At 35.3% G+C, this 25,974-nt stretch overlaps 1 protein-coding gene across 1 annotated transcript in view; it reads right to left on the reverse strand.

Moving 5' to 3' along the window:
* Window positions 1-15,286, reverse strand: part of LOC126824319 (spidroin-2) — a 35,412-nt gene extending 20,126 nt beyond the window's left edge. Inside the window, exons 1-3 of the mRNA XM_056101727.1 lie at window positions 15,174-15,286; window positions 1,525-1,589; window positions 271-288 (exon numbers count right to left, since the gene is read on the reverse strand). Coding sequence (XP_055957702.1) covers window positions 271-288; window positions 1,525-1,582 — 76 coding nt within the window. The 5' untranslated portion in view covers window positions 1,583-1,589; window positions 15,174-15,286. The remainder of the gene's footprint in view (window positions 1-270; window positions 289-1,524; window positions 1,590-15,173) is intronic.
* Window positions 15,287-25,974: the final 10,688 nt, after the last annotated feature.

The following is a 25,974-nucleotide window of genomic DNA, read 5'->3' on the forward strand; positions in this document are numbered from 1 at the left end:
TATGTAGACTGGAATAACCAGACGCTAGAAATTTGCACTCGCTTGAGACTGCTGGCTTATTTCGCCGAACATAACTGATTTGAAATTGGAGTAAAAACGGAAACCATTGAATGTAAATCAGTTTATATACATTCATATTACAGTATTATATGCGTTGCGACCCATATGTGTCAATTTCTAGGTCCCAAATATTAGCGATTTAGCTCCTTTAATTTTCAGTGTGGATAAAATTTTATTTTTGTATTCTTTTGTAATTGATTATCTACTTACGTATAGGATGTAAGGGCACTGAAAAAAAGAATATTCAAAGGGTTAGACATGTACATGGTGTGAATATCCAGCAGGTAAAATTGAAATATCGAATTCCAACTTTCTAGCCATCTGACAGCTACACGCGAAAGTGTACAAGGGACTTCGGTATTTCGTCCCATCCACACTTGACATTATTCCTTACCAGGTCTTCTACCATGCACCACTGGAACCTTGTTGGCCACCACCGGGAGCGAACCCGAGACATCCCAATTAGTGATCCAACGTCTTACTCATTAGGCCACATCGACCCTTATCATCCAGGAAGTGTATAACATAACTTTTAGTCACGAATTGCTATAAATAGTTGGAATATTAAGGTAACCAATGCGCAACGTTAAATAATTCCCACATGCTCTTGAAATTAGATCTACAGAAAACCAGTGTGTTATGGAATGTTATCGCCAACCGGGCAATATTACGCTAAACACAATGTATTGAAATCATAAAATCTCTATACAAGATTAGATACAAGCAATGTCACTGTTTTCACCAAACATTTGTGATCAGTTCAACAGTACCTTAAAGAGATCATTAACGCCCCATTCTTATAGAAAACAATTTATACAACTTTAATCACATCTGATTTGTTTGTGCTTTGGGAGAATAAACGAAAACATTAATGCAGACGTATAAAGTGTGGCCGGTTTTATATTATGCCATATTGACGATATACGTCCCTTCGGGTGTAATCATGTTTTCTATTCATCAACAGATATTTTGTGGTATATCTAGTGACCAGGAAAAATCAGTTTGTAAGTTCAGAGAAAATTAAATAAAATAAATAGTGTCAGCCAATGTTTGTTAATGAAAGAAGTTGGGCTAATAAAGACGAGCCAATGTTTGTGACAATTTTATCTGACCGCTAACTGTTTTCACATGTTGAATAGTAACGACACTTCTATACTCCTTGCCTTACATGTATGTATGTTATTACGTAATAACTGTTTCCGACATTTTAAACAGAATGTCCAATCAATAGTTTTATTTAAAGTCATCTTGAAATAACATCATAAAGATCACCAAACCTTTAACGTGGCTGAGCAAGAACAAAATGATCAAACAATTTATTACAAAAGTGTGTTAATTCGAATCCACATTTAATTACTAATTCTTCATGTGCGTAGAGATATATCCATGGACGTTCGCGTCGAAATATTTTTAACGGTTCTTAAGGATGGTATTACGAAAATATAATGAATATAACTAACTTACATATAAACCCTGATGACAAAGTTGCTGCAAGTAAAACAGTCAAAGCGACGAATGCCATGTTGTAGCTGTAAAAAAGGTTAATTACTATTTTATTAGATATTATAGACTTTATGCTAACACAGTATCTTGCTCAGTTTGACCAAAGCACGTATAATACAACAACGCAGTGAATGAATTGAAAATAACCACTTATTAATATATCTTATTAATAAATGACAAGGTACACAAATATATAAATATGATTGTAATGATTATTGAACAATTTCTAATACAATTTGAACTACGATAACTTATATAATAACAATACAAATTATCTTATACTGTAATGATCAAAGAAGTGGATAAAAAAAACCCCGCCAATCCCTAAAACTAAAAGCTAATTAAAAGTAATTAACAATTTTGTTGCAATGATATATTTGTATAAACAGTATATATTTTGTATATATAAGAATAATGGAAAGGTGTAATATTGCTCGAACAGTGATCAATATGGGAGGGAGGCGTGGGTGTTTTCTACAAACTTTTGGTTCCATCGGTTCCAAATATAATGGGCTATTAAGAGGCAGACCACCATTAATTTCCCCATTGACTTCAATGTTAATTCTGGCCATTTTGCCCACCTCCAACCTTTCCCCAAATTTTCGTTGGACTGAATGCTTTTCACTACAGACAGAGGAACAAATGGTCATGTCTTTGCACTAAAATTTGTATGAGGTTCACCACCAAAATTTTGAGATACACAAACTTTTAGAAGCATACTAAAAACATGTAACTAGTTGCCGTACATATCACCGTAGCCAACCTGATAGCCCCGTTATCTTTCCGCCTCAAAATCATGAATATTTACAAAAACCTGGCAGAAAATGTTAATTCAAACCCTCTTTATTCATTCTAGACCAAAAAATCAACAAAGATGGGCATGGAAAAGGGGAGAAAAGAGACAGAGAAAGAATTGCTATAAATAGACGAACTACAATTTGTGGGTACCAAGGTGGTGACATTTAATGGTGGTCTGCCTCCATTACAATTAGTTGAGTTATATCCCTTGATTTCAAATATAGTTTAGCAATTCAGAATAAAATGAAAGAAGCAAATACGGTTAAGCTAAAAAAAAAAAACATTTTAAGATTAAAATATATTCGAACCTGACAATAATATTACATACACATTTTTAGATACTACCAATGGATAATAAAATATACTTTTATATTCTAACCCACTGCTTTCGAAAGTATAAACTTGAAAATTGTCCAGTGGATTTAGAATATATATATATATATATATATATATGTATCGATGTAGTACATAAAATCTAAAATCCTTTATCTGTAAATAATATAAAAAATAAGTATCATACCGCTAACTGTTCCTAGCAGCAAGGTCTTTACCGAAATGACGACCCAACTTCACTTACAGATGTAATTTATTTCCCTACGTATTGTGTTTAATTGATTGATTAGTTTTGTTTTTGTTTCGCTAATAGAACGTGTGATCAAAGCCTATGTTGATATGTTTCTGGAATTTTAAAAAACAGATTGATCATTATGACGATGTCTATCGGTATTAATGAGAACGTGACAATGAACTGTGTGAAGCTTTGTCATATTTTGGTAATAAATGTCATTTCATTATTAAACGATTTTCTTCCTACAACAATATAACTGTATACCATTTGTTACTTAATGCGTCTTGGTACGCACCGCCAGAGGGAATGTATTCTAGAAGTTATTGGGGTGGGAGTTGCTTTGCCATAAAACATTGTTAGAAAATTAATAGACTCATTCCATATTTTTACAAAAATAATATTAATGTTACAATCTTGCGCTTTACTCTAAACTTCGAATACTCCAAGAGACCACAGGAACTTGGTGAGAATAGTAAATGATGCTGTTTGTTCTAGGTTTTTATGCAATGTGATGATCGCTTAAAACTTGTACAAAATTAAAGTAATCAAGATACGTGAATATGGGAGACACAAACATACCTATATTTCTTATACCAATTATCAGTTTTGTGACTTTCTCAAATTAAAAGGTTTAATTTCTTTCATCATAGACCTTATTGTGGTCGGAAAAGTGTATGGCTAACTGTAGATGAGGCCTAATCCCGTACGAATAAATAATTGATTTTATTTTATGCAATATTCTTGAGTTTTATACTCATTTCCTCGGATCATAGGCCTTTTTGTCGGAAAATGGTATAGGCCATTCTGCAGATGAGACATAATCTCGTAAGAAGAAATAGGGGTCGATATTATTTTAAATACCAGACCCCATTATCGCGAAGAGTCATGTGTTAATTATCCTCTATTTCCCTGACTCATATATGGGTGTCTAAGTTTTGGGAGATAATCTATTCTGCAGTAATGTGTATCGATTAAACGAAAAAGTTTTCATCAAACCACTTCAGTAGCCAACAATCCATTATCAATTAGTTTTTTCTATTATTTTTTTTTATTTTTTATCTTTGTATGTTATGACATATAATTAGACATATACTTGTCATTCCTTAATAGATAATTTTAATAATTAAGAGACAAACCTTTATGACAAAACATTGACAAGTTAATAACAGAGCTTCTTTCAACAAAGCGCCCGTTATCCCAAAAATAAATATCAATTAGCTTATTTTTATTTTATTTTCAAAATTTTTTTTCAGCTGTGTATGTTATGATATATTATAAGAAAAATAGATAATTTTTATAATTAAAAGACACACCTTTATGATAATACACTGACAAGTTAATGACAGAGCTTCTTTAAACAAAGCGCACGTGATAAATAAGAACAATTTATTTTTTAATATAGATTTATTGATATATAATATGTAACAACCAATTCATGGAATAAGATTATTAAAATATAATTATCATAAATACGACAGCCATTTAATCATGTATCTTAAAGATAACTCAACAAAAGGCCCCCGAGTCCTCTTTAAATGAATCGGTCACAATTTGGCAGTTTTTATGAATGTTAAACACCTACACTGTAGGTCCAAAATGCGATCTAGAGTAAAAGGTAGAAAATCAAAAGTGAAACGGAAAATTTGAATTTAAAAAGGGGTATTTTCCAATGGAAACCGACAATTTTTCAACTTTAAACAGTCAGAATTATATCATAGATAGAATTTCTACTATTGCCTTTCTACTTTAGACCTTTTATTAGATCACGTAATAACTTTTATCATATTAAAATACAGTTTTTGCGATCGTTTTGGCTTGAGTGTTTTCTTGTCATTGAAAAGATCTGTAATTTGTGTAAATTTTAAAATAATAAAATGTCACTTAAAAGTGGTGTGCATTATTGTTATCGTCGAGTCGGTTCCCTGAATATTTTAATTTAATTTTTCAATCGATCATATTGTTAAACGAAATCATGCATATGCCCAGAATTATTTAACTTTGCACATGTAGGTATATTTATACTTTTCCAAAGTGGACAAAATATTACCAGTACTACAGTATAAGTGGAGAGAAAGAGAGAAATTGAGTTTAACGTCCACTACACACAAACAGAACATTTCGGAACTAAAACTGTTCAATTTTTTTCAAAATTCGCGAGGTTTGACAGGCAACACTGCTTAGAACCCAAACCACACCGATTGGCTAAATGGCATAGCCTATGGTCTAAAGCACACACTTTGGAAATCAAAGGAAATGGGGTTTAACGACCCAGTGATTTATACCGAATGGGCTAATAAAGACGCGTATACGCCATACAGTACGCTATGAGGGAAATTTTCCCAGGACACCGGCACTTCGGCCCATTCTTATTTAGAATTCCAACAATGAAGACTGTCAAGGGTTCTATTACGTGCACGTCAATGTACAATGTGTCACATCTGACGACTAGATGTTGTCCCTTGTCAGGCCCTCCGTCCTGCACAACTACTGACAAGGGAGAACTACGCCGAAAAATCCCGATAGAACTCCAGTTTAGCGACCCAACGTCTTATTCACTGAGTTACCGCGTCCCCTCCCTCATACACCCCGCAACCCCCGCGTTCTAATATCTGGGCGTATTATTATTTCAAATATGAAATGAAATGGGGTTTAACGTCCTACTGTTTTGCTCCTAAACTGGGCTAATGAAGACGGGCATTACAGTGTGCTATGAGGGAAATTTTGCCCGGGCTACGGCCTACTCTTATATCGAATTCCAGCTGCCAAGGGATCTTTGACGTGCACGCCAATTTGCACACGGGACCTCGGTTTTTCGTCCGATCCGAACGACTAGACAGCTGTCCTTGTCAGGCCCTCCGTCCTGCACGACTGACAAGGGGAAACCGCGCCGGAAAATCTGGATGAACTTTCTCGGCTAATGCAGGGATCGAACACCCGACCTCCAGGCTAATGTACACCTCTAGGATTTGGTCGGGGAAAATATTGAAATGGGTGAATCTAAGATATATTTCAGAATTTAAAGTATAGGATAGAACAGACTACTAAATGATTATTTCATGGAATTTAGAATGATATTATCATAATGTTTAAAATTGTGGATTTCCCAATCAGTGGTCCATTCATGAAATAGTACTACTGTTTAAAAATCATTTTAAATCATTTAGGAAAAATGTTCACTGCTATATTGACAAAAAGTATTTCGAACTTAACAAAAACAATAAGGCCCTATGAAAAGCTTTTCTTAAGATTTCAATGCGGAATAAATTAATCTAACCAGCGACTGCCAGACAGGATATGCCCATATTTTGCAAGAGATGGATAGAGAACAAGCTAAAAACAAACGCAATTTTTTGTACAATCAGGGGCAATCAAGACAGTTATGGTCTGAAATGCACAAATATCGAAAGGGACTGAGAACTTTGGGATATAAAGATGTATTTTAAGTTTTATCAAAATCGGATAAAAATTGTGACCTCTAGAGGGTCCACAACCTTCGTATTACATACTTTTACACCATTTGCGTACAAAGAGCGGCCATTTTGTCGGACAGTTTCATTTCGATTTTCCCGAAATTCGAATTCAACCTTCATTATGTTGGAATGGTGAAATATTTAAACGGTTTTTAAACTCGGAAAAAAAATTGTGACCTCTAGAGAATCGCAAGTTAAAAATGCGATTTTTCGAACAATCAGGAGCCATAATCCAGGAAGTTATGTTCGGATATACGCGATTATCAAAAGGAACCAAGATCTTAGTGTGTAATGGTGATATATTCACATTTTTTTTTAAATCGGATAAAAATTGTGACCTCTACATGGACGGCAAGCTAAAAACATGATGTTTTGTATATTCAAGGGCCATAATTCAGGAAGTTAGGATCCGATTTGCGCAAATATCGAAAGGAACCAAGATCTTTGGGTTATAATCAAGTATTGTAACTCTCATCAAAATCGGATCAAAACTGTGACCTCTAGAGGGTCCACAAGCTTGATATACCAGATGCTATACACTATTTGCGTACGAGGGGCGGCCATTTTGTCCGGCACTTTTGGCCCGATTTTCACAAAATTCGAACTCAATAAACATTACGGTGTAACAGTGATATATTCGAACGTTTTTTTTTTAATCGGATAATAATTGTTACCTCTAGAGGGACCACAAGCAAAAAACATGATTTTTCATACAATCAGGGGCCATAATTCAGGAAGTTACAATCCGATATGCCTGAATATCGAAAGGAACCAACATCTTTGGGTTATAAACATACATTTCAAGTTTCATCAAAATTGTGACCTCTATATGGACCACAAGCTAAAAACGCCATTTTTCATACAATCAGGGGGCATAATCCATGAAGTTACGATGCGATACATGCCAATATCGAACGGAACCGAGATCTTAAGGATATAAACCTATATTTCAAGCTTCGTTGAAATCGCAATCTGATTAAAATACAGATCTATATTTCGTTTCGTTTTTTTATACTTTCGATGGCCTACACTACATGAAGATCTGACAAGTTATAGCGATAGGTCACGTCAGGGGTCAAAAGACCGACTTATGACCCTATGATGTCAGACATTTGATTAACCAATCAGCATTGATGTTACTAGTGGATTACCCACAGTTCCGTGCAAAACACGCCTAAAGCTCGCCGTGACAGGCCGTTTCATTGGCTTATCCCTGACACCGTTCAGAACACGAGTTAAATAACACTTCTAGATCCAAGTGTAGTGACGACAAGTAAAACGAAATTTTGAACTATAAAAACGAAACGAAATAGGATCTGTGTTTTAACCAGATTGTTGAAATCGGATAAAAATTGTAACCTGTAGAATGTCCACAAACAATTGTGGACGGACAGGGGCGACGACAATATACGTCCACATGAAAATGTGGGCGTATAAAAATTCCTAACAACAAACGCTGGGCGATAATGTGGGTATAATACTATCGACTGTAGAATAACCTTTAGAATTACTGGACTGTTCTTAATTTTGCTCAAAATAGTTCGTGACTTACTGTATGTCCGAGACATTGAAGGTACACATGAATCTGGAAATCGTCTGAACTTTTCAATAAATTTATAGTTATTGTAATTCCTGAGATGGGAAAAAATCCAATGATTATGTAAATAAAAGTATAATTATATAGATAAAAAAACTGGACATGTAATAGAAAATATGTTGAAATCGCAAAATCCTTTAATTAGTTTAACTTTAGAAGCACTATTTGAATATATACGGTAGTTCCATTTTTATATATTAACGTGTCGGGGTTATCACGCTTCAGGTAAAGTGGAAAGGGTAGCTACTTCCAAGGGAATTCTTGGAGTAAGAACCTTAACATGTAATGCTGTTAGTTTTCAGCAATTGGATGTATTCCACTCCAAATTTATAGAAGAATATGTATGATAAATTACTGACTTATTGAAAGGTAAATGTATAGTATTTGATTCGTGAACCCTAGAAGAGAATTCGTTTGGTAATGTGCGGAATTCACAATTTATTAATAAATTAAAACGACGCCTTACTACGGAAGCTCAAAAGCGAACACTTTTTTTTCTCCATTTCCTATTTTTAATTCTGAACAATAATTTCTAATTTTAATGTTAGATTTTGAAGATTAATTTTTAATTTTATAAATTAATTTATAATTTTGAACTTCTATTTATAATTTTGAACTTATAATTTTATATTTTAATTTCCATTTTGTAAAATAATTTATAATTTTGTTTTTTTGAAAAACAATTTCTATTTTCCTCGAGCACCATTCGGCAAACCTCTGTGATCTTCATCATGACGTGTAGCTCGCCCGCACAACGCAGCTTGATATGCGTCACCGCTCCCAGCCTGACATTGTTGTCTTTTCCTAGGTTTAATGATTAGGAAAATGTGCGTAACTCAACCAAAAATAGTTCTTAAAAAGGCGTCGTTATGTTTTATCTTGCATAGTCACAAGGTGTGCAGGGAAATGAAATGAAATCGGGTTCGACGTGTTCTGCTCCGACTGGGCATACGCCATACAGTGTGCTATGAGTGGAATATTGCCCGGACAGCGGCGCTACTGTTACAGTATTGTGTATTTAAGTCAGGTTCTGGATGACAACACTAGTTTAACTTCAAATAATACCTTTATTCGGCTTCTTAATGTATTGGCTTGTATTGAGGGAGCCATGTACTCCCGACTAACTTACATGGCAGCTGTCTGGTCTTAACTCGAGACCTGCCGGTCCCAAGTTAACTTCTAGACGCCCTCGCCTAGTCTGTCGATTCGTTTGTATTCTGGGTTAATATACCCTTCTAGACAAAGGACCTCATTACACATCTGGCTACTGCACCATATCAGATTTAACATTCAGTACAGTTTGCTTATAAGACAAATTTATGTTCTATAATGACTAATGAATGCCATCAGGACCACCAGGGATGTCGATAGCAGAGAGGTTGATATTAAAATCAGTTCCAGTTCCACTTTCACGTGTCAAGATGACACGAAGCGTCTATAACATCTGCCACTATGTAACACTACAGCCAACTATTACATGTATATAGAATTCCAACTGCCACGGGGTCTTTTACGTGCAGGACAATGTGTACATGAGACCTCGGCTTTTGGTACCATCCGAACGATTAGACAGCTGTCTTTGCCAGGGCCCCCGTCCTGCACCACCGACAAGGGGAAACCACGCCGGAACTTACCGATGAACGAAATTAACAATTATTTTACAGAATTAAGAATACAAATATTATATACAAAATTGAAAATTATTCTAAAATTGAAAATTATTCTAAAATTGAAAATTATTCTAATATTGAAAATTATTCTAAAAAAATTAAAAATTGAAAGCAGTAATTATTTTTTAAACTTAAAAAATAAAAATAGGAAAAAAAACACCCCAAATCGTATTTGAGCTACCGTAGCCTACAGATTGTCATATTCGAAATACACATATAACGTCTTCTGTCATCTATATCATTGCATTACAACATCTCTGTAAAAATGTAATACACAAATTATGATCTATAAGCAGAGAAAATGAAATGGGGGTTTAACGTCCTACTTTTCCGCTCCAGCTTGGCTAATGAAGACGGGCATATACCATACAGTGTGGGATGTGGAATTTCTTTCCAGCGGTGGTACTATACTCTTATTTCGAAATGGTTCTTTTACGTGTACGCCAACGTGTTACACCTTTCTTGTCATGAACCCCCAGAAAAGGGCTTATAACACTATCCTTCGCCTCTGTATATCTTTATAACCTCCTTAATACAAAAGTTATATACAGGAAACGACACACGAAGATATGACATTAAATATAAGCTAAATATAAATTTCCTATCCCTTAGCTATTTTTTATTGCATTACGCTCTTCTTTCTTACTCTACATGGTGATCTCCCTCCGTCTCTAAACCGAGGAGAATAAAGGTGTGTCCCTCTAGGACCACTGAATGTCGTCTCTATCCCAGCCTCTAAGCCGAGGCGGCTATACGTCCCTCTAAGAACGACAACGACGCCCCTAAGCCGAGGCGGTTAAACGTTCCTCTAGGACCACACTAAGATGTCTAAACCAAATTTGATGGTGCTGTTTAATTTATATCAAACGTTTAGATACGTCGGCTGTTAGGGCGAGGCAATTACCACTTTTGGGTAAGTGTTACATTTGAGCACCCGTTTTCATCAACATTGGACTAATCTTTGCACGAGATGACTGGACCCCAGAAACCTACTTCCAGAAATTGATCTTGGCAGGAACTGACAGTGAATTAGTCTAAGAAAGTTGGAGCTTGCCCAGTTCTTGTCGTCACTCATGTGTTTAACCACTTCAATATAATATGCAGAGCACCTTTCATAGAACTATAATAACCCCTATAGTATTACAAACGTGTACACGGGATCTCGGGTTTTCGTCTAGCTGCCAATGTTCTTACGTGTATGCCAACGTGTACACGTGATCTTACATTATTTTTGTTCCGTCTGAACGACTAGTCACTGTTATTACACCCCCCCCCACACACACACACACACACCTGCACCATTGACAAGGGAAAACCACGCTGGAAAACCCCAGGAAACTTTCTCCAACTCCTGAACTTATGGTTATAGAACGTGTATGTAGAATTACTAGCAATCGAGGACAGTTTATAATTGGAAATCGTGGACGTTATCTTTCTACATGACAAGAATCAGGAAACCCATTACCCTTTTCACCACACACAGAGACACAATTTCACTTATCAAGACAGAACTATGGTGTGTTTTTTTAAAAAAAACTATGTGTTAAATATGATGTTAATATCGATAAAACCACATTTCATACGGGCTTAGTAAACATGTGACACACAACTGTGCGAATGATATAAAATGGGGAGGCTGGAAGAGGCGCCATGTCCTTTCCAAACAGCTTAGTGTGTTCTACAGTTTATAACAAAACCGCTACATGTATTTCAAAACAACCGTTGGCTGCCCCCCTTTAAACCACGCGAAAACATAGACTTTGACAATGTCACGACGAAATCATACTATTTTACCCCCCCCCCCCCCAACACTTCGGCCAAACTAAGAATTGTGAATGCAAATGTCGAATAGTATTCTGGTATTGCTCTGAACCACTAAATTGAGCACACTAAATGACCTCATAATGATGGTTGCTATGCAGATGAGTTACAATTTAAAATTTTATTTGATGTCCATTCTAAAGATGTAAAGCGCAAACGAAGAGAAATTTCGTCATTTTGAAAATATAAGTAACAAATTACTTTATACATTGTCCTAATTTAGACATTACATGAATAAAGTTATCCGATATCACAATATGCAGCCATAAAGTATAACACATTGATAATTAAGACAATTTATATGATAGCACAAATTTGTACAAACATTAAAATTAATGATAGACATATAAGTTACTTTAAAATTGTGTTATTACTCTAGGGTTTTAATGCCCTATTTAGTATTTCCACAACATGGTGAGGTATTATGGTTATCAATATTTTGCTATTGTTGTACAATGATCGATTACTGACGTTCTCTTATTCTGATATATGCGTCTTAGCATGTGTTATAGCTTTGCCCTGGAGCAACATATGAATTTCATTACCATTTTATATTTTCATATATTGTTGGCGGAGCCCAAAAAGTGCTAGGCAATTGGACGCCCAAAGGGTTAGCGTTGGCAGTGGAGGGACAAAGTGTAAGAGATTGATGTGTGAGCTGTAGGCCTACTTATTAACATTTGCTAAAACACAAAATTCGACCCATTGCATAGCTGGACAAGGGCAGTAGGATTATATTATCGGTTCATCAATCTGCATCAAGTAAAGCCCTTAAACAAATGAAATGAACATTCTACTGGTCTGCACCGACTAGGCTAATGAAAACGGACCCTTAAACAAAAGGGATATATAACAATCTGTAATGAAAGAAAAAATCACCGACATAGGCCAAATACTACGTATTCTGCGATTGACAAATTGGTACGCGAAACTCGACAATAAGCCAGTGCGGCAAAATATAAAAACCAAAATCGTATAGTCTATGTTAGATACAAGAATGACTGCGCCTTCACTTTCAGTGCAAATGAACCCATTTGACCCCGAATATCTCGAAAACGCCCCAACGGCGGACTGATTACCACTCGGCATCGTATTTTACGCAAAATTTTACTCTAGAAAAGTTGGGTCTGGTTTTGTGCCCATTTGATGCCCCCCCCCCCCCCGCGCTGTGCCTCCAGACTATTAGCATCCCTGAACGAACATTTATTTCATTTTTTTCGTTTGTAACACTAATAAATTTTATTTATTTTTACTTAAGCCTGTTTGTAGTAAGATTGGTAGAACTTTTGCCCTTGAAATTAATAATACCATATATTGTACCTTTAACTAATTATTAGATTCACACATTGTATAGAACTCATAATATACACTTAAATCAAAATGATTGAATGTTTTATAAAGCCTAAACATAGCTGGTTCCCTGGGAACCAGAATATCATGTTTAACACGTGATTGGAAATTTACTAATTGCATCATACACTGTAACCATCCAATCAAATTCATTATTTGCAGAATCTTAAGTCATGACGTAAGCAAATCTGTTTAAAAGACCAAACCAGCCATTTAAGATTTAGATATCACTGGCTTCCGGACGGATAACATCTAAGTTCCTAGAGACTGCCTCTGAATTCTTAGAGAGGGTTGACATCGCCTTGGTTCTTTAGACGACCATGATGTAGCCTTTTCCTGAGTCTAACCACGCTGGTTAAACGTTTACTATTGAGATAGTAGTTGGACGAAAATACACAACGTGAAAGGGAATCCAAAGAAGAGAATTACAAATATTAGACGATCACAAGACTATTAAAATATGTAGCAGAGAAGAGGGTATGAGTCACACGTTGGATGTGAGGAGGTTTTTTTTTCTTTGTACTTTCCACATCTAGCCAGGGACTCGTAACACTACATAGCACTAGGCACAGTGTTACATGTTATCACTAAAAATGTTGATGTATCATAAAAGCCCCAATTCATTCAAATATTAGTACATGAAGATATTATGGGTAAACATGATGGGTTTATAAATATAACCAGCGGTTGCCATGCAAAATACGCCCATATTTTGCAAGAGATGGAGAGAGAACTAAAAAAAGGTATTTATTTGCAGAATTAGGGGCCATAATCCAGGAATTATGGTCCGATATGCACGGATATCGAAAGGCACGAAGATCTTTTGGATATAAAGTTTCATCAAAATCGGATAAAAATTGTGACTTCTAGAGGGTCCACAACCTTGGTATACTTTCACAATATTAGCGTACACGGAACAACCATTTTGTCGGACAGATTCGGTCGGATTTTCAAGAAATTATAGGTTAACGGTGATATATTGGAACTGTTTTTTTTTATAAATCGGATAGACATTGTGACCTCTAGAGGATGTAGGCTTCACAAACTAAAAACGCGATAGTTCGAAAAATCAAAGGCCATAATCCAGAAAGTTACGTTATGCGCAATTATTAAATGGAACTGAGATCTTTGTGATATAAACATAAAATTTCACCAACATCGGATCAAATTTGTGATATACCATACCTCTACATTATTTGCATAAGAGAAGTGGCCATTTTGTCGGGCAGTGACGGTGCGATTTTCACGAAATTCAAACTCAACCATTCACTAGGCAATGGGTATTATTATTGCATCTAATGATAAAAATGGATAAAAGCATATACTCGAATGAATATTTACGGTTCGTGGGAAGTAAATGAAGTTCTATAATATACTCTGATTTTCATGGATATAATATTATTTATTGAAGGCATTTACACATTAAAATACTATATCGACAATGTTTACATCGTTATGATAATAATACTAATTGGAGTGAATTAATGAATGACTCGAATAGGGTTCAACTTCCTAATTTTCTACACCAACGGGGATAATGAAGATGGGCCTATGCTATACAGTGCGCCGATATGGCGTTGTCTCTGCGACCAGCAGATATCTCTGTCGATCCCGGTGTTGGATAAGAAGTTTCCCGTGATTTAACAGTGTTCGGCTGAGACGAAACCGATGTCCGTGCACTCGTTGACGTGCGTGTATAAGAAACCCTTGCCAGTGAGAATTCGAAAAATAAAAAAAAATATGCCGTAGCGCCACTGCGCGCATGCCTGTTTTCGTTATCCTGGTTGGCACTTATAAAAATAACGCGTTAAACCCCATTTCCGGACTGGGTCAAATATGAGAAGCAAATGCAAGCTGTCATTTAGATTGTTGCTCCTGCAGTATTATTATGTTTTGTGTATTTTAAGTCTTTATCGTTATATAAGTATCTCACTGAAAGTTCAAAAGATAAACGGATTCCCGTAAAGAACATTTCAAATTATTAAGCCGTATAGAAATGAAATAAAATGGTGTTTAACATGCTACTTTTTGCACCAATCAGGTTAATGAAGTGTGATATTAGGGGGGTCCGAATGACTAGATATGTCCTTTGTCATGTCCTCGTGTCTGCACCACTGACAAAGGGAGACCACTCTTGAAAATCCAAAGGAACTTTGTCGGCCAACTTCGGGATCGCACGTGGGACCCTGCATGGTTAGTGAGAAAGAGTCTTACTCATCGTGGTTCTCGAGACTTAATTTCAGTGCCATGTAACCCATCGACCGCCCAACTGGTTTATAAATCTGAATTTAGTAAAGCGAAAAAAAAGTTTAAAAACTGTAATAAATTAAACTTACCGGTTGTTGAATTAGATTTTTTTTTAATAAAACTTAAAACATGAAATTTGTGGTAGTTGCATGTATTTCATTCCGCTTATTGCTTTATCCGAAGTTAACAAAAACCAACGAATGTGGTATTAAATAATATATTTATTAATAAGTTATAGAATGTTGTTTGTTTAAGTAATGTTTTAACGCCCTCCAGTCATACACTATGGCCAATTGATTGATAAGGTGACGAGATAATTGTGGCTTTGTTTCCTCTTGAAACTCTGCTAGCTATTGTTGCCGTTTAAGTTGAACTGATTGATAAGGTGATTAGGTAACAATAGCTTTGTTTCTCTTTTCTTGAAACCCCACCCCATGTACGATTTTAAGCTATGGATACGAGGCTAGCTAGTATAGGTGTAAATAATGAGTTGGAAAAATGGCAAATAAAATGGGGTTTAAAATGGGAAATATTCACATAAAAAAGGACAGGGGTGTCACCCAATAACAAATCGGTCTTTTTAAATTCTAAAACAATAGTTTATTTGTGAAATATTTTTTGTAGCCCTTTTCCACGATGAAATGGAACTATCACAATAAATTGAATGGGGTTTTACTTCACCCATCTGATTTAATGAAGACGGGCACACTGACAAGGAGAACCCGGTGAGCGAGTGCCTTACTCATCGAGTCACTCCGAGTTCCCGCCTTAGAAATTACCAAACGGTAGAGCAGGTGTAGGATTGATAATGTAAAACATAATAAAAGGTGTGTGAATTATAATTTAGAAATGAATGAAAATATAGAAATAAATAAAAAAAGAAACCCCATAGGGTGCTAGAATGATAATAAAGAAATAAACTGTATTTTTAATTTAATATGTATAACTGAGCAAGGTAAAACTGAATGATAAAATATTCAATCCCAAAGTAAAAATAATGTTGCCACATTTTGAAAGAGATGGACAGAAAAGGCTAAAAAGGCGAATTTTCATACAATCAGGGGCCATAATCCAGAATGCTAGGGCCCGACATGCGTCGTTGGGATAGAAACATATTTTTAGTTTCATTAAAATCGGATGAAAATTGTGATTTCTAGAGGGCCCACAGCCTTGCATCTTCGATAAATTGCCGCTAGTGACGAGGATGAGAAACAAATCGGATTATCCCTTTGTACTAAATCCAGAACAAGACAAAGATAACCATGAAGAAAATCCTGGTGGAAAATCACCCAGACTGTTCCAGAAACATGACCGTGATTATAATTCGTAACATGCTTGTTGTTTGTGTTGTGGAAGAAAGATTCAACACATGATGGCGAAATTTAATTGTAGGCACATCAATAACATCCGGGTCAGATAGGCGGCGGACCCTAGGGCCCGGTTGACCGGCAGACCAACTTACCTACCCTAAGGTCGTAGCATCAATGGCAAAGCGGGCCAGACTCCTTCTCTACTCCCCGAACTTTCTTCTTTCGATGAGATTTACTTTGGGCATTCCGTTGCAAAGATACTATGTCTCAAAATTAAACTGGACCAAGCCTATTCCCTTTGGCTTCTTCCAGTAAGTTTCTTAGGAAACTGTTGTCTACGAGATCACCCTAGGTGGAAGTGGGCGTAAAACTCTAGGAACGAACAAAATTTCTTGTCTGCGATATCACCTCGGTGGACGCGGGCGTTAAATAAAGTTATGTCGCACACACTAAATTTCATTGTGCTTGATATTGATAAGAATAATTGTAGAAACGCCGTGCTTTTAGAATAAAACTAGTGATTGTATCCCTTAAAAACTGTGTTGTTAGTCTCAGACAGTATGGAGGCAATAGTGAAATTAAAATTTCGCCAATGACACTTATTTTAATCTCTTTGTCCATAAGAACAGGCCATAGTTAATAGTCCGGTCATTTTATTTCAAAAAGGCGTAGGTGTGGGGGGTCAACCCCCCAAAAATTGCAAGACATGGTGTTTTTATGGTTGTTGGGTGTACTGAATGGCATCCTAAAATTTTACCAAAATTTTGAGATTAATTGTCAGTTTTCTTTGATTGGCAATTAGTAATTTGAACATATTAACACAAGGTACAATTTTATGGATACACAATTACTGAGTTTAATACTAAGCGACATTTCAACGAGGATACTCGCGTCTTTATCAAGCAAATGATACAAGTACGTGAATAGTAGGCAAATATATACAGAATATGCAACAAAATAACAATCAAATACAATTAAATCTTAACACCTACACAACGGAAACTCTTACAGGGATTAAAAGGAGGGGAATCCTATTATTTATAAAGATCAATGTATTAACACTATTAATGAGAAACCAATTAACCTGGGTTATAGATAAACAATAATATAAAGAGAAGTGTGTATGTATGGGAGTATCAGTCAACAAGAGTAATCGCTGATGCAAGTGTAAAGAAAAATAATAAAAAATAAAAATAAAAAATAAAAAAATATAAAATATATTAATTCAATAAACAGAAAATCATGAAAGATAAAACTTATTATTAGACTGTAAATTGGACGTGGGAAGCCGTAAATATATTAATTCAATAAACTGAAAATCGAGGATTGTGAAATATATCTCCGGACTGTAAAACTGGTTAAGTACTGAAAACCAAGATATGTAAAATGTATACTTAAGATTGTGAAAAAACTGGGTAAGCACTGAAAAAGAACAAAAGTATGGGAGTCAATAAGATTGAAATCATGAAGGATAAAACCTATTATTAGAGTATAAACCTGGACGAGAGAAACCGTAAATATATTAATTCTATGAATTGAAAGTCAATAAAATGTGAAATATATTATATGACTGTAAAACTGGTTAAGAACTGAAAACCAAGATGTGTAAAATATATAGCTAGATAAGCACTAAAATGTGTTAATTCTGAAAGCTGAAATCCTGAGAGATGAAACCTGTTATTAAGACTCTAAACCTTGACGAGGGAAACCGTGAATATATTCATTCACTAAACTGAAAATCAATACTCTTGAAATATACTATCAGACAGTAAAATTGGATAAGTACTGAAAGTCAAGATAATGTAAAATGTATAATTAGACTGTAAAAACCGGATAAGCGCTGAAATCGAAATAAAGTATTAGAATCAATGTATAAGTTGGTCATAAGCCCTTGGTATAAATAGTCCGACATCACGGTTTAACTTGGGCTTGATGCGTTTTATATCGATGGCCTCAAGAAGCTTCCGGGTTTTCTTCTGGTGATGATTTACTACAAGGGTTCTTATTTGGTATGATGTCCGTTGTTAATAATATGCTCTGCTGAGGGATTGGTGGAAGCTAATGACTTGTGCTTTTTTATTCGTACATATTTTTCGTTGCACGAGCATGTTATCTCATAAATACATCCTTTGGGCTGTGGGGGTTGGTTTGTGTTGTTCTACCATTGGCTTGCAGTACATTCTGTGTGGTTCTACCGCTTGAGAAGGGCACGTCTATGCCCACTTCTTGTTTCATCAACCTTCTGATATGGTAAAAGATTTTGCCATGAAACGGGATGGTTATTCTGATGCCGGAGTGGTCAGTATTTGGCGTTCCTGGCTTGTGTTGGTTCTCTATGGTAGTGGTGATGACATCGTTAACCAGTGTTGTGGGCTAACTGTTATTGTTTATGAAGACGTTCCTTAAATGCTCTAATTCCGCTGGTAAACTTTCTTCATCACATATCTTGGTGGCGCGTCTGGTTAGAGTGGTGGTGGATTTCTTAATTTGATGCGAATGATTTGATTTATAGTGAATGTATTGGTTAGTGTGAGTTGGTGTCCTATAAACAGTAGTGGAGAATTTGTTATCAGATTTGGTTACTAAGACATCAAGAAATGGGAGACTGTCACCTGTTTCCATTGTGAATTTTATCCTCGTTTGTCGACTGTTCAGATGTTGAAATAGCGTTTCTGGGTTGTCGTCTTGGTTGAGGACCACAAATACATCATCGACTCTGCGATACCAACAAAGGGGTTTGATGGGGAAGTCTGTAATGCACCAGTTTCAAAACTGGCCATGAATACTTCATACAGTAGTGGTGATAGTGGATTACCCATAGGCAGGCCCTGTATTTGTTGATAATATTCATCACCCCATCAAAAGTAAGTGGTAGTTATACAGAGACGTAAAAGTTGAATGATATTATCAGTGGTTAGGTTGGTGTCCAGTGGGGTCTCTGAGTCATTGATTTTCTTTTTTTAAGTATTTGGAGTGTCTGAGCTGTGGGAATATTAGTGAACAAGTCTACTACATCGTAGGAAATGATGGTGCCGGTTGATGGGACTGTTGCCAATTTATGGCAGAAATCGCTGGAGTCTGCAATGAAAAATTCTGCTGATTTTCCAAGTGGTGCCAAAAGACGGGTTAAGAATTTTGCTGTATAGAACCTTGACCGGGTATTTGTGAACCTTAAGGGTGCATATGGTGAGAGGGATTCAGATTATAGTAGAGTGCTACTGTGATCAGCTATTTGTTTTTCAATGAGGTGAGAAGTTTTTGCAGCTTGGTTTCATGTATGGCTGTGGGATCTTTCCTGATTCTTTGGTAGGTTTTGGTGTCTTGAATTAACTTGTTCACGGTATCCACATAGTCATTGGTGTCCATAATCACAGTAGCTTTACCTTTGTCAGCAGGGATGATAGTGATGTTGGAGTCTGCTTTCAGTTCTTTTAGTGCTAGCTGCTGGGATTTGGATAGGTTGTTGGTTTGAGGTTTGGTTTTCAAAAGTATATTCGTGATCTGATGCTTGAGATAATCGACCTTGCCACCTGGTGCCAGTTGAGGTAACCCCTTTTCTATATTTGTGATGTAATCGTCGTGATTCTTTGGTCTAGATACAGGGATGAATTTTAGGCCTATAGATAGTAGAGCGATTTGTTCATCGGTGAGATTAGTTGGGCTGAGGTTCACAACAAGTCTGCTTCCGATGAACCTCAGGAAAATGTACAAATGTGTCTGCTTTCAAAGAGAGTTCTAAATCTAATTTGCTGGCTTTTACAATTACTCCTGTGTTATTTATGTATTTTTTGAAGTCACCAGGAATATATTTTTCAATGCTTACAAAGTCATTACTGCTTGTTTTGCAAAATATACCTCATTAAAGAAAAAAACAGGTCCATATTCTGGTGGTGATTCAATTTTAAGTCTTAAAGCTAAGTTATTTGCAAGTGCATTCATTTGTACTGACTTCCTTGTGTGCTTTTAACCGATCCAAACACCGCTTCAATGGTTTGTATCTGATCTGGTAAACACTTCTTTAAGACATATTTGGTTGATGAAGATAAGCCTGATTTAGATGTAGCATAAGCTTCTCGTAAACCACCACTGTCAAATTGCTTTTTGCAAATGCCCAGTTTAACATCGATTGGCTCACACCATTGTTTTGTTTTAATGTAAAATTTTTCCAATGACAGTTCCATCACCTCTTTGGTTTTAGGAGTTTGCCTAATTTCATCATAGATGATAGAGAGACAGAAACTGGAAACTGGTTAGGCCCATCAGATTTAGAACTGTGTGACTGGGATTCAGCTGATATGGAATATGCTGATAGTACTGTGCTATCAGGACAAGCTAAACTTCCATTACGTTTAACAATTTGATCTATATTTCTACTACTACTAGACATATTAATAGCACTACACCTACTAGTAGACCTACAAGAAGAAATATCTGTGTCTTCTGAGTGATGAATCCGGATATGAAGAACTTTGTTAATATTTTTGATGTTACTAATGTCGGAGAGGAATGGGCCTCTTTCACCTGCCATAATGTCGCAAGCATATTAATATCTGCTGGAATTTCAAAACCCTTTATGCAAGCATCCCTTATTGAAGCTAATGTGACTTCACCAATAATCTTGACCATAGTCAGTGGACCAATTCTTTGGCATTTCTGGCACTTTTCTTCTACATTTTCAGACAATCTTTGCACAGTAATTGTCACGTCAAATTCTTCGGGCTTTGCGCCCACTGCTCGTCCTTTGTGGCGATTTGTCATGGCCTTTTTATCATCATCTAACTTTCTTTTGTTATTGGGTTTTGACATCTTGTATTGTTTATTGAAATAGCTAGGGTATCGAAAGTCCCAAAAAATCAAATAAATTAGTCATGAAAAAAAAAAAAAATTTGTCATAAAGATGACAAAAGAAAAAAAAAATCACGAAGAAAAAAAAAAGAATTAAAGAAAAGTAAAAGAAAAAAAATTAATACGAATTAAAATATTTAAATATTAAAAAAAAAATTATAAAAGAAAAAAAAAATTAAAATATTTAAATGAATAAAAAAAAAATTAAAGTAGAAAAAATAAAAAAATAATAATAAATAGAATTGAAAATAATTTGAAAAATAATATAGAATTTTATAAAAATAATATGTATTTGCTATGGCAACTATAGTCCACCATAGTTATCCTATTACTAAGACAAGACGAAATTATAATGACCATAGGCTTAAGATCCAGTATTAGTTTGGATATTTCTTTTTTATACGCCCACATTTTCATGTGGACGTATTATTCCGTCGCCCCTGTCCGTCCTTCCATCCACAATTTGTCTGTGGACACTCGACAGGTCACAATTGTTATCCGATTTTGACGAAACCTAAAATATATGTGTATCTCCCAAAGATTTCGATTCCTTTTGATATTGCCATGTATCGGACCATAACTTCATGTATTATGCACCCTGATCGTACGACAAATCCCGTTTTTAGCTTGTGGCACTCTAGAGGTCAACATTTTCATCTGATTTTGATGAAACTGATATGCATGTTTATAACCCATGGGATCGTAACTTCCTGAATTATGGCCCCTGCGTGAACCAAAAATCTCGTGTTTAGCTTGTGACCCCTCTAGAAGTCAAATATATCACCATTACACCATGGTTGAGTTCGAATTCCGTAAAAATCGGACCCAAACTGTCGAACAAAATGGGCCCTCTAGAAGTCAAATATATCACCATTACACCATGGTTGAGTTCGAATTCCGTAAAAATCGGACCCAAACTGTCGGACAAAATGGGCGCAACTCGTACGAAAATAGTGTAAACATATGGCATGTCAAGGTTGTGGATCCTCTGGATGAAACTTAAAATGCATGTTTATATAACCCACAGATCATTTCGATATTCACGCATATCGGATTGTAACTTCCTTAATTATGGCCCCTGACTGTACGAAAAATCGCATTTTTAGCTGTGATCCCTCTAGAGGTCACAATTATTATCCGATTTAAAACAAACCGTTCAAATATACCAGTGTTACAATGTGGAATTTTCGGTCCAAGGGTTGAGTTGACCATCCTTGTCCTGGGTAGATTTCTTCAATAGCGGTACGACAACTGCACATTTTAATGAAGATGGAACAATTGCTGAGTGTAAGGAAGTGTTAATAAAAGTAGTAATTAAGGAAATCAAGGCATCCAGTACTGCTTGTTTCTTTAGGAGTTGTGTTGGCAATGGATCTAGACCACGAGGCGGATTTGGACTTCACAATCACAGACCTAACTTCACTTTCAGGGACCTGTTCAAAGCAATTAAGCATAGGAGTCGCCAGATGACCTGTAACAAATGGATTGACACTAGGGGCGTCATTGTCAAGTTCACGCCTTATCTTTGATATTTTGTCGAGGAAGAAGTCACTGAAGTTTTTAGAGTTTTTGATCATTCTCGCATTCGGGAAGTTTAACTGTTGTATCTTCTGCCAGTCGCTTTAGAATACTGAACATGTCCTTCGAATCAGCAGAAGAAAGCTTGGTGTTGTAGAAATTTGCTTTGAATTCCTTATCATAACCCCTCTGTCCATATCAGAGCCTAAACCTGATACCAAAACTACGAATGGGTTCTAGTCTCATTCATAAAATTCAAAAAGCGAAAAACCTAGGCTATGTCTTGAATGACTCTGTCTGCAACTCCCCAAATAAACAATATTATTAGGAAAATATACTTTAAAATGAAATTAATAGCAAGTATCCGATGTTATTTGAGCAAATCAGTCTGTGTAAGGACTGTGACTTCGTTAGTTATTTCCTAACTTGACTATGCAAATGCTCTTCTAGCCGGATCAGAAGGTTGCCTGTCCAACCACATGGGTTATCTCCGGGTCCTCTTGGTTTCCTCCCACTGCTCAAGGCTCCTAAGTAAAAGCAAATTATTGAAATAAAATTAAACTATATGTTAGTCCCGAAATGACCTAGTTTGTGTCAAGCCATTTCCCTCCAAAAATATGGCACTGGACATACTCTGCAGACTGGACAAATGAAGACAGGCATACGTCATGCAGTGTACTATGAAGGGCATTTTGACCTACTCTTATATTGAATTTCAATTGCCAAGGGATCTTTTACAAGCACAGGCATACGTCATACAGTGTACTATGAAGGAAATATTGACTACTTGACCTACTCATCGAATTTCAATTGCCAAGGGATATTTTACATGCACACGGGACCTTGGTTTTTCGTATCATCTGAACAACTATACGTTGTCCATTGCCATCCCTCTGTCCTACACCACTATAATAATAATAATAATAATAATAAAAACTTTATTTAATGAGGGAACCTATTTAGTTTGCAAAAAAACCAAACAAACAAAGAAAATAATCTTCCATAGGTCCCTCCTAAGCTACAAAGACATATATACATGTAATATCAAGATAAATTCAAAATCATTTGAAATGCAATAATAATAATAATAAAAACTTTATTTAATGAGAGAACCTATTTAGTTTGCAAAAAAAAAACCAACAAAAAAACTAATCTTCCATAGGTCCCTCCTAAGCTACAAAGACATATATACATGTAATATCAGGATAAATTCAAAATCATTTGAAATGCAATAGCATTTTAAAATGGGAAGTCACTCCCAAACTCCAAAACATGTGCATTATACAAGTAGAATATAGGAAGAACTCTATAATTACACACAAAATAAGATAGAATGCAGTTGCAAGTTAAAAATAATAAGTATGTCATCAGTTGAATAGTATGGTTCCTTCAGTGTTCAAAATAATGAGTTTTCAGTTTAATCTTAAAATTTTCAACATTTTTACACGTCTTTATATCAAAAGGCAGATTGTTCCATAACAGACATGCAGAATAATGAAAAGTACGTTTCATGGATTCCGTTTTGCATTTTTGAAGAAAAAGATTTACTGGTCTGTGAACGGAGCAAGATATCCGTTTTGGAAACAAGAGATTTTTCAATAAAAAAGGAATTTAGATAAAGTGGAGTATTAAATGCAATAATTTTGAATGATAAGACAATTTTATTGTAAAGAATCCTCTGTGTAAGGGTAAGCCAACCGAGTTTAGTAAATAAAGAGGTGGACGGAGTTTCAATCGGTGCATCAAGAATAGTTCTTGCTGCCCTCTTTTGTAATTTTAAAAGAATGTATAATCTACTTTTGGTAGCATTTCCCCAAATAATAGAGAAATAATCAAATATTGGTAGTATGTAACTGTTATAAAACAAAATTCTTGTTTCGTAAGGTAAATGATCGTTTATCTTATTTAGGAGAAATATTTTTGATGCAAGTTTTTTTTAGGTCAATTTGAATTCCAAGTAATTCTGCGGTAGTAACCGTCTCAATTCGTCAACTTTACCCCTTTTAACAAAAAAAACATTAATAAGTGTTCCAAGTGAAATTTGTAATGATCCTGTGCGAATGGTATGTTAAGTGTAATATGTGTATGGAACAATATATTTTATCATTTAAAAGTGTAATATGAACTATTCATAACCGAATACAACATCTTTATAACAATTTACTAAAGTCAACTTTACGGCATTATAAATATTTTGATATTTTACTTTTAACATTTCAAAGGCATATACAGAACCAAAAATGCTTACTAAAAACTTCCTAATTAACTATCATCTGGTATCTCAATAGTTGGAACAAAGTTTTTCAAGGCAACCATGAAGTAACAGTTTAAAAAATAAGCTATCTGGTATCAATATATCACTTAAGAATTTCAATCATTTGGAGCAATGTTTTTAAGGCAACCATGAAGTAAAAGTTTAAAAATATAATATACCATTTTTCAGAGAGGGTTGATATTCATCATCACCTTTCTCCATATTAGTCAGGTCTAATGCATCACTTAGTTGATCTTAAAGTTGCAATTTCATATTTTTACGTTATATTCTTAAAATTTATTAAAATAAAGCCTTAAAATAGATGGTATCTATAAACAGTCCTACCTTGTTAAAGAATAATCCTATAATTCGCTATTGCCAGTTGAGAAATTGGCAAAAATATCATTTTCCACTTCAAATTCAAACGTTTGAGGATAGCTACTCCATGGTGGAGAATAGAAAACAAGGGAGGTAATTGTGTTATTATTTCCGGTGTAAATGAGTTTTAAGTGTGAGAATGACACCTATGATCGTATAATAGTGAGTTGACAACCTATTGAGCAAAAGACATAGAAATAATTATGTTTTGACTTTCTTAGAAAATATGAAATTGTAACTTTAACTATATTTTATGTGTATTATATTTTACAGCTACCCTGAAGAATAAAACCAAAACACTAGAATTCCTTCTATCGGATATTGACTGGATTAATCAACAAATTTACAATGAATCAACTAAACCTAAGCGGGCTAAATTTAGTTTTGGAAATGCAATGGAAGGAATTGGAGATAAGGACATTGGGGAAGATGAAGATGAACCGTACAGTGATACAGATGAGAAAGATAGACATGTTGAAGAAGACGAAATACCAGCAAAAGTCAAGAAGGCAATATCTGTAATTGAAGATGCAGATAAACCGGACAGCGAGTAAAATGGAGACAATTATGGACATAAAGTTGGAG

Source organism: Patella vulgata, chromosome 6 (genome assembly GCF_932274485.2).
Source record: "Patella vulgata chromosome 6, xgPatVulg1.2, whole genome shotgun sequence".
NCBI lineage: Eukaryota > Metazoa > Mollusca > Gastropoda > Patellidae > Patella > Patella vulgata.